Below are 15,142 nucleotides of genomic sequence, written 5' to 3' on the forward strand. Positions count from 1 at the left end.
CGACGTTTTTCTCTTTCTCTCGTGTTTTGATGTGCTTTTTCCCCTCCTATTGTTCACAGTAGTTGAGTTTGTATTGTGCAGCACAACTTGCATTGAATGTGAACTACTGTACAGTACAGTGAGACTTGAGTTTGAAATGCATAGTGGCCGAATTAATTTAAGAGTGGGTGAGAAGGAGTAGAAAAAAATAAGTGTATTCTTCCTCCTGCTGCTTTTAAAACATGTAACAAATAATCTGATGCGTACGGAGATTCGTTGGCTGAGTTTGCTGTGTGGATTTGTTGATCACTTCAGATTCCTGGCAATGGCTTATCTGCATGTCATACCCTGCTTATTTACATGTTCCAAGTAAATCACCATCGAGTCGAAGGCATCTGCACTGTTGATGCAGTAATGTAAGAAATAATACTGCTTTCTATGTAAACAACAATAGCAACAAAAACAATATAAACTACTTCACACAATATTGTGAATATCAGCCTTGCTCTTGTAATAATGTGTGTACTGCTCTTCTTGTGTCATTTTAGCTCCAGCACTCGGAAAAATAGACTTGTCTGTGCCAATCCTGAAAGCAATTGGGTCCGGGAGGCTCTTGAGTACATGAAACAGTAAGATAAAATAACATTTCTATTGTTAACCCATCTTCAATTTAATGACCATGAATCAAGTGCCATCCGTAAAAACAGCACAGAAACCAGTGTGCTTGATGTGTTCTGCCCTCTTCACAAGGAAAAAAAGCTGTGAGCCATATTTGATCAGCATCTATACTCGTGGAAGGATTACACAGAAGATATGAGGCATTCAAGATATATCTAAATTACTGCACCATCATTTCTTTTCAACCGTCTTTTGCGACCGAGTTCATTGATCAATATTGAATGTCATCATCACTTGGCATTCAATATTAGGAACTATTTGAACTAAAACGAAGCAGAGTATGGGGTTTCATTTATCACAGACTGTAAATAAACTGTAGTTTCATAAATAAACGTCTCTGTTTTCACAATCATGTATCAGTTATTTTTCTTTCATAGCATTTTCTAAGACTAACCCATGCAAATCACCCATCTCCTTGTTGGTGCACCAGGTTGCGCAATTCAATTTATATCCACTAGGTGGCGAGCATTAATTCACAACATTTGCAAGGAAGGATTCACATAATGAATGGGCAGCCTGATGTCCAGCCGGAAGAGGCTAACGCTACAAAAATATGGACCTTTTTTTCTGTCGGTGTAGCTTTACCTTGTATGCATATGGTCTCCCTAAGACCGTTTTTTTGTTCCACGGTGGAATAAACACGTTTGCTCTCTGAAATTGAGGATGACTGAAATACCACGTCAAGTCTAAGCCACAGAGACAAGCTAGGTAGCGTTATTCCAACGCTTCATAAGCTAACATCAGCTAGCCGCTAGAATAGCTAACGTTGATGCTCTTGTTATTAGCATCCCAGTTCGTCATAACACCGGACAAAGTAGAGCAAGGTAAGATAAGACGCCATCTGCAATGTGGCCGCTCGCAGTCTGTATTAACATATTAACATCACTGCTACCAACAATAATGCTAGTGTACAAGGTAATAGGATAGTAAAGCAGTACAAACAGACTCCCACAATTTAAACAAAGCTAGAGCTAATGGGGAGGGGGGGGGCTGATTTTCGGCACGGTGGCCCAGTGGTCAGCACTGTTGCCTCACAGCAAGAGGGTCCTGAGTTCGAACCCCAGGCTGTCCCAGGTCCTCTCCCCGTGTCTACGTGGGTTCCCTCCGGGTGCTCCGGTTTCCTCCTACCATCAAAAAGACATGCGTGTCAGGGTTAATACTCCTGTCTGTGTCCCTGACCAAGGCAATAAGAAAAAAAAGAACTGGAGTTGGTCCCCGCTCCTATACAATAGAAGAAAGAAAAGAAGAAAGAAAGCCACTTTATTTTGTCATTGTACAGGTTACAATGAAATTTGTCTTCTGCATTTAACCCATCCTATTGTATAGGAGCAGTGGGCAGCTGCAGCTCCCAGGGACCAACTCCAGTTCTTCTTTCCATTGCCTTGGCCAGGGGCACAGGCAGGAGTATTAACCCTAACTATGGCCAGTAACTCTGTGACCCCTTGATTTGAAGAACAAGGACTTCAAATTGTCTTCTAAAAAACGACTCTGCTCAAAGCAAAGACTACACTGTTGTTGCTATTTTGGAATATTGTTCATGGTAAAGGTGGGGTTTCCCCTAATGTACCAAAAGCTAATTTGCATTTCAAATGGGATTACAAATGGCTTTAATCTCTAGGGTCCATGAAAGCACATTTCTGATGTTTTTCATGAGTTTCGAAAAAGGGAACCCCCCCTCCCTTGAGACAGGCTTGTTCAACACAAGAAAAGGGTGATGGTAAAAGTGCATCGCTGTTCCTTACAGTGTGTGTTTTGAGTATATATGTACAAGTATATATGTATAAATGTTGTATCGCCATGGAAATCGTCATGTTATTATTCATTTCCGTGGTGCCCAGTTACTTGGTGCTTGTCAGTAAGTAACTGGGCACCAAGGATGGGTTAAATGCAGAAAACAAATTTCGTTGTAACTATACAATAACAAAATACAGTGGCTTTCATTCAATCATTCTTCATTTTATTCAAGATATGTGGCCTACATGTTGCAAAGTAGAGTAGGAACAAGAGATATGCACAGGGGAATAGTAGGTGGGCGGCAAAAGCAGAGTCCTACAGTGTAAGCATAGCTAATACCAGTGATGGTTAATCTATTATAATGTTTTAAGAGAACGCTCTTTTAATAAAAGTGCTGTATAGATAATGTTGTTGTTGTTGTTGTTGTTGTTGTCATAAACGAAGGGCAAACTTTTCCAAACTAAAAGGTTATTTGACTGAGTGTAGGTAAATTTCTGTCTTCTTGTAATTGAGTACACAACCGTAGTTAAGTATTAATTTTGCAAAACGTCGCTAGGAAAATTTATTCTTCCAGATAAACTATGACCTGCAAACTATAATTTTCATAATATAGCTAAGTATTCATTGTGTGATGGCTAATATCTTCCAGGGCAGATGAGTGGCACTGTTGAATTGGAAAGACATCCAGAAAAGCTTTGTCAGAGCTGGCTGATTTAGACCAGCCCACCCAATATAATACAGGCTCGGGGAAACGGAGAACATGGAGGAAGAGGAGAGGGATGAATGCAGAAGTGAGGGTCTTTTTGAGGACCCAGACTTCACCTGTGATGATACATCCCTGTTCTCTGATTACTCCACTCCCATTGCCAAGCTACAGAGAACCATCACCTGGCATCGCCCACAAGTAAGGCCAGGTCCTTGAGGGAATGCAGAAGTGATTTTCCCCTAGTTTCCCCATCATCTTGTTTGACCATGCATGTTTTTCATAATTGAACTACTAGCATTACAATACAGTCTTTGGGAAACAGTAAGTGGAATAAGGCTATCATTTGCTCCTATAAGGATGCTCTTCTTGTTTGGTTTTGCTTTTATTTCTCTCTAACTCTACAGGAGATCTGCGTTTCACCAGCTCTATTCCCGGACAATGTCAATGAGGGTCATGCAAAGCAGGGCTCATTAGGAGATTGCTGGTTTCTTTGTGCCTGCACCATCTTAATCAAGAACAAACATCTCATGGACAAGGTAGATTAGTATGTGTGATGCTGTACATCTGAAAAGGTATTTTCATGAATTGTAATATGTCATTTGATTTAATGGGAGTTTTTGCAAGTCTCTCTGGAAAAAAGTATCTACTGAATGCCTAAAATGTCATGTACTTTCTGTCACCCAACAACCACCGCTAAGGTAACTTTTTTTTTTTTTTACCGATCCTTTCAAGGTAATACCCCCAGACCAACCCATGTGTGGTGATGGCAGATACAGAGGCTGCTTCCACTTTCGCCTTTGGCGGTTGGGACACTGGACAGAAGTCACCATTGATGACCGACTGCCCTGCATCGGCTCTATGCTCTGCTTCTCCCGGTGCCAGACCCCCAATGTCTTCTGGATAGCTTTGCTGGAGAAGGCCTATGCCAAGTGAGTAGCCTGTGAACATTTCCCTGTCTTTTTAAAAGATTTTGACTGATTTATTGTGCCTCTCATTTTTACTTACCCCACTGGTTCAGTTGTAATGGACATCTTTTTGATTAATTGTATTGCCATTACTTTTGTAAAACTACTGACGATTTCTAGTTCTTTTGCTCCATGACAGTACTCAAGATTATTTATGGGAAGTGAAAAACAATATAGAAACATGGGATTATGTCTCTTTATAATAAGTACTTTTCCCATTAAATGTTATTCTTATCCTCGAAGCTCCCTACAACAGCATGAAAATGTGAAATAAAAATCAGGTCTTGGGCTTACAGTTCAACATCACGTGTGCATACTTGTTTCAGGCGGTTGCCATTGGTAATCATGGGTTGTTAGGCAAAAAAATTGTTGAAAAAATGCTTTGTGAATTAATAGAAAGTCTCTCTTACAAAGCCCTTCTCTTTCCCTTTCTAGGTTTTATGGTTCATATGAACGTCTTTGGGCAGGGCAGGTCTCTGAGGCCTTGGTAGACCTGACCGGGGGCTTGGCTGAGCGATTGAACCTAGCGAAAGGAGGGTTGGAGGAGGAGCTGGGAACAGAACAAGACAGTGACCGGGTCAGGAGGAGAACGCTGAGCCTCAGCCTGCTGCACCCAGTGAGGAATGGCTGTGCTGTCAGTTGCTGCACTCACAGCAGCCATGGAGGTCAGGAGTGTGTTTTGCTATTACATTAGCTGCCATACATACCGCAGTTAAGTACAGTTGTCACTCTCCAGTGCACCCACACGGTTATTGACTACCAAATTAGAGTGTGGATGCAGTTAGACTGCATAGTGTGTAACCGTATTGGACACTAGTGAAATTGTAGTAAAGTAAGGTACTCAATGTTGCGTTCCTCCCCTGCTTTATCCCCTTCCTTCTTCATTTGAAAGAAGAAAAAAAAGGCTGAAAATTGGGTTGTTGTGGTCCAAACACACGAAAGAATTTCTTAAATGAGTATGAAAGTATGTTGCTTAAAAAAAAATCAGATTTGTAAGCTGCTGTCAGTGGAGGTTTACTTTGACCCTATGGATAAACGGAAGTCTCCGTTGAGTAGAGTAGTCAAGTGACTAAAAAACAATATCTTAGCTGGCAATGGCAGCCATCATTTTTTTTTGTCTGAATTAAACATTACTGTGGCTACAGATGTTTTTCACAGCCATCGCAAGATTGGGGAAGTAGTGACTCCCGCTACAGATACAAGCACAGTCCAGTCATCTTGCCTTGCTCTGCTCTTTTTTTCACTAAACCAACGGTCTCTCATACTACTGAATTTGGAAGTCACAAATTGTCTCGTTTCTAAATGCTGACCCTAGGACTCATAGAAGTGGCTGCCATGACTTTCAAGGGGATAAAATTATTTTACCTGAATCAGAAATGAGATTACATATGCGGAAGACATTTTCTGACAAATCTCCTGATTGACCTTGTTGGCTGTCCTAGGTGCCGGTGAGGTGGATCAGTACCATGCAATGAGTGTGATGGAGTGGCTAGATGTGACAACAGTGTCAGGGGGTCAGTTACAACTGCTCCGGATCAGAAACCCCTGGGGAAGACGCTGCTGGGGAGGTGACTGGGTGGAAGGGTAAGTGTGTGTGTTTATACATGAAAGTTTCTGTTGTTTTCAATTAGATTGACCCCATACTAACTGCATGTTTGACATTTCACTTTAGCAGAGCTGTTGATGAGTCTGTCTTGGCAAAAAATTGGTGTTTTAAGGCTTTTCCATCTGTCATATTAATCCTGTGCCTCCTCTCTGTGGCTCTGCAGCGGAGCAGGTTGGAGCTCCATTGATCCCGCCTGTGCTCTAGATCTGCAAGGTAGAACAAAGGAGGGCGAGTTCTGGTTGGACAAAACTGAGTTCCTGTCTCAGTTTGATGATGTCACAGTGGGGTATCCCATCAACAAGGAAGGACACCTACAGAGCATCTATACTGGTAGTTCTCATTCTCTTCCCTTAGCCAGTTGGTGATTGTGATTTACACAGAACTGTTATCGTAGTGTTATCGTAGGTTTTTGACGACCTTCCCCCTCCTCAAACAGGAAATCTGCTAGCATACAGCCATCAGCTGGTTGGTCGATGGGTGAGAGGACACTCTGCGGGCGGTTGGCGTAACAACAATAGCTATTGCACCAATCCCAAGTACTGGCTGAAAGTAGCTCAGAGAGGAGAAGTCCTTGTGTCTCTGCTGCAGCACAAGAAATGCAGAAACAACGAGCAGTATATGCAAAGAACAGCTGAAGACGGCAACAACACAAAGCACCAGCGCTACCAAGCCATTGCCCTCCACATGTGGAAGGTTTTATTTGATGACTTTTACAAACACAAGCTACAGTGTGTCTTGTCTTTGTACCAGGGTGCTTATTTGTGTGCTTATATCTATTGTTTGTGTGTGACTGTAACCAGGTGGAAAAGAAGCGTTTTAACTTGAGCCGTATGTTGAACAAACCGCCTTGCGGTTCCACACACTGCCATGCATACGAGCGAGAGGTGGTGCTCCACAGTCACTTGGAGCCTGGCTACCACCTCCTCATCCCCAGTGCCTTCCTACCGGGAGCTGAGGCCAGCTTTCTCATTAGGGTCTTCTCTTCTTCACCCACATCACTCAGGTAAGGACCACTAAAGGTAAAGGAAAATAAAATTACTGAGCTGACTTTTGTTAGTCTCTTTAAGTAGTTCCGTTTTTTGATTTCTCCCTTGTTTTTCCCGTTATTAGCTATGGTAACGGTCAATTCTGGACAGAATCTTGCAAATTTAATCAATGTGGAGCGACTCACCTTCCATACTGATGAGTTAGCAAGATCCACTGGTCTCCAGCGCTGAACATATTTTATAGTCTAGTGCAACACCTATTCAGCACAGTAAATGTACTTCATCTTCATGAGCGAGACACACATTGTAGTGAAACATTAACAATGAAAAAATGGCAAAGCCCATATCAAAAAAGGGTTAGAACGGTACAGGAAGGATGGGTTTTTCTTCGAGACGACTTCAAAGAAGGTCTGTTTTAACAGCTGTCGCTACAGCGTGAGTATCAAAGAGCTGAAAGTGTATTTTTAGATATGTTTTGACTGATTTTAATGGAGACAAGCATGCTCAGCTAACTCATCAGCCTTGATAGGTAAATTACAGCATGGTGGGGGAACAGAAAGTTGGGTTGTGGTTTATTGGCACAATAAGGCAATAAGAGACATTGTTAGGAGACTGTGTCTGTTGCAAATTCTGTTTTCGTTCTGTTTTTGCATTTTTTGCTATGAGTGGGTTAAAAAAACAAAAGCTTTAACACGAGAATATGTTTGTGTCCTCAGTGCCCTGAAAACACCAGGGCCTTCTCTGCCGTTGGAGGCAGATGGAGAATGGGAGACCAGTTACTTCCATGGTATGTGGGTGAAGGGGACTAGCGCTGGAGGAAGCAGGAACTTTCGTTCTCACTTGCAAAACCCCTGTTTCCAGTTCACTGTGTGCGATGACCCCGCAAGCAAACCAGCAACTAATGTCAGGATTACCCTGCACCAGAGCCGAGATTATACTGACCTCCATGCAATTGGCTTCCACATCTACAAGGTCAGTCAAATATTAGCATAATGTGTATTAAGCAACATATTCAGCTCTAGTTAAAGCCACATTTCTGAATATTGTCATTTTTGTTGGACTTACTGACACCTGTGATGATACTGGTGATTACATCGGCCGCATCCCAGAGTCTCATTCCAAATGAAAGAGTCACCGATGCTGTTGGCGGCTGCCCTGCTGCCAAACCTGGGTTTTATTTTTTGATCTTGGTAAAGGTTTTCTACTGGTTTTGTCTAGCATATCTGCTTATTAGCCTCAACACTATCCTTCCTCTTCAAACTTACTGCTACTTGCCCTTTTTCCAAATTAGCTGCCATGGTAAAGATGTAAAATAGTATGTAATGTATATTCTTTCTCAGGAAAGTCATACCAGAACGTAAACATTCAAACGAGCAACTACAAAAGGAGTGGTAATTTGGGAATTCATGAATTAATTACCGTCTCAAATATCCCAGTAATAGAAAGCATCGAAGAGGACAAATGTTTGCCTGTAAACCCTCAGGATAGTGGCTTTAAAAATCAGCTGAAGCAGGCTTCACAGAGCATAAGTGAATATTTTTAAATATACTGTGTCCAGGTCCCAGAGGGGTTTTCTGAGGTGACTCTACCCAGGGATGACAATCCAGTAGCCAGTTGTGTTCCCCACTGCTACACCCAAGATGTCAGCTTGGCCTGCTGTCTTTTCCCTGGAGTTTATGCCGTAGTGCCGTCCACATATCAGCCCGACTGTCCAGGCAACTTCACCCTCTCCGTGGAGCGTAGAATACACAGGTTGGCTCCACTCCTTAATGGTCTGCTGAATCCTCATGCCTCTTTCCACACAACTAGCGCAGTCACAATCTTAACACAAAGATAAAAGCAATTGTATGAATTATTCGGGAGTAAAAGAGTGATAAAGGAGGCGTTCTTTTTTCAGGAGGGTGGTGGAATGTCAGGAGAGGCTGGTGAGACCCATCCAAGAGGTCAGTTGGATTATAGAGAGCAGAATTTACAGTATTTTATGTTATAGCTGTTGCCAATGGCTTTATTTTTCCTTAACCGTAAAGTTCAGGCCAGTAGATGGCAGCATTTAATAATCTCCGTCTCACTTCTGTGTCTTCCTCCGGGCGGCAGGTCTCTCACATCTCTGTGATGCATCGCTAGTGGGGAGCGGTGTTGCTGCTCCACTGATGTGGGTTCAGCTCTTGGCCCAGGATGAAAGATCCACTTCTCCTGCCCTCCGCCTCCACAGAGGCTGCTATGCTAAGCACGACTGTGTGTGTGTGTGTGTGTGAGAGAGAGAGAGAGCGAGCGAGTGTTTGTGTTTCAGACAGAGTGCATCAGTGTTAACAGGAATATGTTGGCATTTGTGTCAGCACTCCTAAAAACTCCTCACTGCTGACCTGGCGAGGCTTGGCCCGATGGGCAGCTACACACACAGAGCGGCGATTAGAACATCAGAAGTTGTCGGTGGGCTGGGCTGCTAATGAGGGATGACGGGGCCGGCTGGTGTAAACAAACAGCCGCCATTGAAGAGGCCGGCTCCTGCTCTCGCTCGCTCACCCACCGGTGTGCCCGCAGGCCCAGGGACAAAGGGGCCTCTCATGAAGCTCCTCACAGGGGTCTAGGGGGGCAAGGGGGAGGAGACGGTCTCCCAACAACAGAGCCAACCACGCTGTACCACACCACACCATGCCATACCATGACAACCCCCCCCTCCAGACCCCAACCGCCCACCACCAAACATTCAACACCACACCTGACCCATACGGTTTAGACACAGACAGAGGCATCATCCTCCCTGGGCCAAGTAAAAGTGATGACCCCATCCTGTATCCTCCTGGACAAATCTGCTGTCGAGCCCACCAGTCTGCTGCACTGCTCCCTGACCATCAACCAGTGTTTTACCTTTCTTGATCCTTTAACCTCATGGTCAAATAGGATCAGTGGCAGTCTACCTGGCAATCATGCAAATGTTCTAGGATTCCTTGTGATCACTTGAATTCAGCGGTACTGTACTCTTGACTGCATCTGCCAGTGCGGTCTATATGTATTTATTTAATGATGTTTGCCTGCAACAGACAAAATGAATAAAAAGTCATCAAATAACTTAGTCGGTATGAATTTCCTCGTCAATTTTACACGTATATTGTCTCTGCTTTACCACTCGTCGCGGATTTCGCAAACCGTTTTTTTTTTTTGGGGCTCCTAATCTCGTTCGGGGGTGTAAGAAATCCAGCTGCCGAGTGTGAAAGATGAGCCTTCATAAGAGCGAAGGTTCAGTTCGCGGATCTGAGAAGCGGACGCTGCCGAGCGCACGTGCGTGTCGCGGTTCATTTCACTTCCGCCGCCGTCGCCTCAAATCCCCTTTTCGTGCTCATCGACACAATTCACAGCCTATTCGTGTAGCCCAAAATCACGAGGTCGTCCCAACGGGGACCTACAATATACACGACACCCTCCGTCCTTGGAGACTAAACCCGAATGAGAAAAGAAAAAAAAATCCCCCCCCACAAGAAAAACCTTAACAGGGAAACGAAACGGGGGGGGGGGGGGAAACGTCAGGAAGAGCGACGGAGGATGGCTCCCTGTCCCGGGACGGACACGCGCGCGGTAGGTGCCTGGGTCGTAAACATTTTTTCAAAGCGGACCCGGTGAACGTGACCGTCCGGGATGACGTCAGGGAGCCCCGCCCCACGCCGTCAGGGGCGAAAACACGACGAGCGAGTCGAGAGCGAGCGAGGGAGGGAGCGAGCGACAACACGTTGTGCGCATGCACGCCGCTCGGGCCGTGCGCGCCGCCGTTCCTGCAGAATCCAGGAGACTGGTCGGACTTCCCTCCCCCTCCCCCCCCCTCCCCGAAGAGAGACGCGTACGGGAAAAATAATGAACAACAAATTTGACGCGTAAGTAGCCGAAAGTTTTTCCCTCTCCTGCCGAACACCCGCGCCCCGGTTTCCAATGTCGGCTTCGCCCGGGAGAGAGGAGGGGGACGGGGGGGGGAGGACGAGGAGGGGGAGGGGGCGAGACGCGGAATGAATGAGACGCGAGTTCTGCGCGTGGAAAGAGGTGTGACAGCTTTTGCGAGTCTTGCGTGGTGGTGCCGCCGTGTGTGCGTGTGTGTGCGTGGGGGAAAGGCGGCGGGTCCGTCACGGCGTGTGTTGCGTTTTAGGACGCCCACGGGCGCTGTCGAGAGGGAGACGATCGTTTCTGTGCTCGGCGATTGCTGATAAGCCGCGGCTCAGCCCGGAAGAGAGGCACCCGGGCCCCTTTAGGCCGCAGCCGAGTCCTCGGTGTGTCAGTTGTCGAGAGGCCGGCGGGGAGGTGGCGCGCAGGCGCGGACTACAGTCGGGCTTTCGCGTCCTCTTGTCGCGTTTGGGGGGGGGGTCGCCGGAGGATGGGCGAGTTGGGGGAGTGCGGTGTGTCCCGTTTACTGAATAAATACGTGCGGCACTGGATAAGTAGAGGTGGTTGTTATCTGTGTAGCCCTCCGGTACGTCATAATACAGCCTTGTTAGTGAAAAATATGTCGGGGGGGGGGGGGCGGGGGGATGGGAGAAACATCAGATAGATGCCGAATGGGCAGAGCAGTTAAACAGTAGCTGATATACAGCAGCCAAGTAGGTACTAAATGAGTACATACATTGTAGTGAAGCAATGCCGGATGTGTATAATGATCATATAAGTTAAAGTGAAACAATGCAGAAGTGTGTGTGTGTGTGTGTGTGTGTGTGTGTGTGTGTGTGTGTGTGTGTGTGTGTGTGTGTGTGTGTGTGTAAAACGGCAGACTATTGCCTATATATTGAAGCGGCAAGGATCCTCCCCAGCCTCCCCAGCAGCACCTTCAGAGGAGAAAAGCATGTCTGCCTTCCTGATGAGTGATCACTTCGTATGACCAGGTTGTCTGTGCCAACACTGTGTTTTTCCTCTTGCTATCTGCAGCTTAAAAGATGATGACAGTGGAGACCAAGACCAAGGTTCACCGAAAGACTGTGAGAAGGAAAAAATCGAAGAGGACGACAAGGAGCCGAACACTGCCAAAAAAAAGGTGAGGGCGGCAGAAAGATGAGACTCGGCGAGTGTTTGTTTTCCTTTATCCCCCCCCCCCCATGCGCAAGCAATAACAGGGGTTCTCCTTTTCAGATGGTGATCCCCGGGGTAGGAGAGCACCCTCTTCAGTATAACTACACTTTCTGGTACTCCAGACGCACTCCAGGGAGACCGGCCAGCACCCAGAGTTACGAACAGAACATCAAACAGATTGGAAGCTTCGCCTCGGTCCGTCTGCTTGCTCACGTTTTTACCATGCATTTAAAGTAGGATTTTTGTTTTTCAATGTCTCAGATAGGGATGAGACATTCTCACCTTTTTTTCTTTTCCATTCTCAGTTGGCCTTATTCCACAAAGCAAGTCTGTGATTAGTAACCAACATTGTCAGTGAATTCAACGCCGAGTATTGACTCAACTTGTTTAATGTATAGAGCGCTTGTCCCTTTCTTTCCAAGGTGGAGCAGTTCTGGCGTTTCTATAGTCACATGATCAGGCCAGGCGACCTAACTGGTCACAGCGACTTCCACCTTTTCAAGGAAGGCATTAAGCCCATGTGGGAGGTGGGTACTTTTCTTCAACTGGCTTTAGTGCCTGGTCAATACTTGCCTCATGTGATCATGCCCGATTCAGAGATGGGCCAAAGCTCATTTAGAAATTATTTATGGTTTTTCTTTTCTTCATATTTTAAGAGCCAGCTAAGGAAAAACTTAAATTAACTGAAGTAAAACATGGAGGTGTTCTGATCAAACACTGTGATTAAGCCACTAGGTTTTACAAATGCGGACCGATTTTCTAAGCTTGTGTGTTCTGTATTCAGGACGATGCCAATAAGATGGGTGGGAAGTGGATCATCCGTTTAAGAAAGGGCCTGGCGTCTCGCTGCTGGGAGAACCTCATCCTGGCCATGCTCGGGGAGCAGTTCATGGTGGGAGAGGAGATCTGCGGGGCTGTGGTTTCTGTGCGCTTCCAGGTAAATGGACACAAGATACACACAAATACCCTCGATACACAGTACTCGCCTGAGACACACACAAATCTCTCACCCCTGGGGGGCGTCCAGGTAGCGTAGCAGTCTATTCCGTTGCCTACCAACACAGGGATCGCCAGTTCGAATCCCTGTGTTACCTCCGGCTTGGTTGGGCGTCCCTACAGACACAATTAGCCATGTCTGCAGGTGGGAAGCCGGATGTGGATATGTGTCCTGGTTGCTGCACTAACGTGTCCTCTGGTCGGTCGGGGTGCCTGTTCAGGGGAAGGAGGAACTGGGGGGGAATAGCGTGATCCTCACATGCGCTATGCCCCCCTGGTTAAACTCCTCACTATCAGGTGAAAAGAAGTGGCTGGTGACTCCACATATCGGAGGAGGCATGTGGTAGTCTGCAGCCCTCCCTGGATCAGCAGAGGGGGTGGAGCAATGATCGGGGTGGCTCGGTAAAGTGGGGTAATTGGCTGAATACAATTGGGGAGAAAAAAAAGGGGGGGGGGATCTTCCTATCTCCCTAAAATCTTCCTAAATTTCTTCCTAGGAGGACATCATTTCCATATGGAACAAGACGGCTAGTGACCAGGCTACTACTGCCCGCATCAGAGATACCCTGCGACGGGTGCTCAACCTGCCTCCTAACACCATCATGGAATACAAGACTCACACAGACAGCATCAAGTATGTATGTCTCTTTTTTTAATTTTTACCTCTTGACTTCTCTCTCTCACATACACATAAATGCACTCGGCTCACTCGCAGGCTTTTCACACTGGAGGCAAACTCCTGCACACCGCTCATATGATATACAAAATGGCAGAAACCCAGTTTTGTGTCGCGTCAATTCACCTGTCAACCTTCGATGTTACTGCATTCGTTTTTGCTTTCAGAGCCTGGGAAGACTTCCATGGTCTGGTGAATGCTAGCGGTGGTCGTTAATCCCCGTTCCTTAATCTCTGCCAAGGGTAGGTGGCGTGGTTAATGTAATATCTTGTCTCATTTCCAATGCCTGGGTGCGCCGTCTTGCTGGTCTGATTCTTGCCATTTTTTCTCTGCTTATGTCTGTTGGTGTTTAGATGTATTTGCGTGATGTTTTGGGGGAGCGAAGAGTCCAGAGAAGGATACCTCTGCACGGTTTGACGGTGTTTCAGTGTTCAACACAGAGACAGAGCAACAGTCAAGAGACAGAGGATACGAGAGCATTCCTTCTTTCTGTCACATACGGAAACTGGACCAGAGCCGACAACCCTATCAACGGGATAAGATGTTTGACCAAGATGTTTATCTGAGACCTGGAGGTTTTATTTTGGTTCTGCCAGAGAGGAACGACTCCCCTGTGGTTGTCTTTTTTTTTTTGTAGAAAAAAATCTGCAATATGTCGTACTTGCCACTAGATGGAGACTTTGTGACAGGTGTTGTCTGTTGACAAGCGAGTACTTGGTTAAGAGTACTTAGAAAATACAAAAAAAAAACCAATGAGCATCTTAAATTGATCTGATTTTATTATGTAACAATCCACACCTCCTGTTCATTTTGGTTAAATGAATTCAGAGTTTTTTTTTTTTTATTGGGACTCTTAAAACAAACAGGGTTACAGGTAGGTTATTTTAATATAGTGCTGTATTTTAACCACAGAGCCTCTGGCTGTTTAAACTAGAATTGTTATTATTGTGTATAAAAGTATATTTGTAAAAACTATCCACTTCAGAGCTCTCTTATTTGAATCAGCCGTGGTTCTACGTCTTTGACATTGAAAGTTGAATCCCAAACCATGAGGAGCGTTATGGAAGTGGGCCAAAAGGATTGTGTGAATAGTGTCTTGAAAAATAAACTGCCAAGCTGCCTACATCACTGTGCCTGGCCTTTGAGCCTGACCCTAACCCCGTTTCCCTTCAGCTGATCTGTCTTAACGCCTTCAAAGATTTTGGGTTCTGCTGCGATATCGCCCTCCACCGGCGGTACGAGTAGCCATGAAACACAGATCTGACTCAGCAATCACGGCCCTTTCAACCCCATCCTCATTTGTTTCCATTTTGTACTGAGGATATGAAACTGGCCACGGGTCAGGGCTTTGTCTGTCTCCTCCCTGTTACAGCTTTTATCAATCCCTGGAGAGCAAAAAAAAGGAAAAACTAATGCTGCCTAGGATTGGATGTGTGGTGCTGGGAACAGGTGTGTGTTTAAAAAGAGGAAAAGTGCTGTGTGACGTACACCTGATGGATTATAGCAATAAATGTTGAATATGCATCTGCTGCTATAACTCGGCTCTATGTCCCTTTGTGTTGTCATGAGGTGAAACTTGATTTCCGTTTACTCTCCAAAGCAGCACCTGTTGAGGTGTGATGGAACAGGAGGTTTTTACATCATTGTGTTCTCTCCAGTCAACATCCTATCTACTAGAACAACCCTCTGGGGCCGAGTTGGGTTCCTGAGGTCTGTCAAACGGTGAAGTGAAGCCGAATGGTCCCACCTCCACTGCTGTGGCTGTAGTCGTCT

The 15,142-nt window shown here is 45.7% G+C and overlaps 2 protein-coding genes across 5 annotated transcripts; both read left to right on the forward strand.

Annotated features, from left to right (window-relative positions):
- Nucleotides 1-1,262: 1,262 nt before the first annotated feature.
- On the forward strand, nt 1,263-9,706 carry capn10 (calpain 10). The gene is made up of 13 exons (XM_056293460.1): nt 1,263-1,481; nt 3,041-3,295; nt 3,502-3,633; nt 3,830-4,026; nt 4,498-4,727; nt 5,505-5,646; nt 5,832-5,998; nt 6,105-6,361; nt 6,469-6,671; nt 7,371-7,626; nt 8,213-8,406; nt 8,552-8,597; nt 8,749-9,706. Exons 2-13 carry the CDS (start codon nt 3,152-3,154, stop codon nt 8,776-8,778), a joined length of 1,998 nt encoding a protein of 665 aa, XP_056149435.1. The 5' UTR covers nt 1,263-1,481; nt 3,041-3,151; the 3' UTR covers nt 8,779-9,706.
- A 761-nt stretch (nt 9,707-10,467) lies between these two features.
- Nucleotides 10,468-14,893, forward strand: eif4e2 (eukaryotic translation initiation factor 4E family member 2). Of its 4 annotated transcripts, none has more exons than XM_056293131.1 (8): nt 10,468-10,520; nt 11,557-11,662; nt 11,758-11,892; nt 12,120-12,224; nt 12,482-12,634; nt 13,191-13,331; nt 13,537-13,611; nt 13,723-14,893. In XM_056293131.1, exons 1-7 carry the CDS (start codon nt 10,501-10,503, stop codon nt 13,570-13,572), a joined length of 696 nt encoding a protein of 231 aa, XP_056149106.1. In that variant the 5' UTR covers nt 10,468-10,500; the 3' UTR covers nt 13,573-13,611; nt 13,723-14,893. The 4 variants fall into 4 exon arrangements, with proteins under 4 accessions (XP_056149106.1, XP_056149104.1, XP_056149108.1 ...); XM_056293129.1 differs by having other exon boundaries at nt 13,191-13,327; XM_056293133.1 differs by lacking the exon at nt 10,468-10,520 and adding an exon at nt 11,090-11,107 and having other exon boundaries at nt 13,191-13,327.
- The last annotated feature ends 249 nt before the right edge of the window (nt 14,894-15,142 follow it).

The sequence above is a fragment of the Lampris incognitus genome, chromosome 14 (assembly GCF_029633865.1).
Source record: "Lampris incognitus isolate fLamInc1 chromosome 14, fLamInc1.hap2, whole genome shotgun sequence".
NCBI lineage: Eukaryota > Metazoa > Chordata > Actinopteri > Lampriformes > Lampridae > Lampris > Lampris incognitus.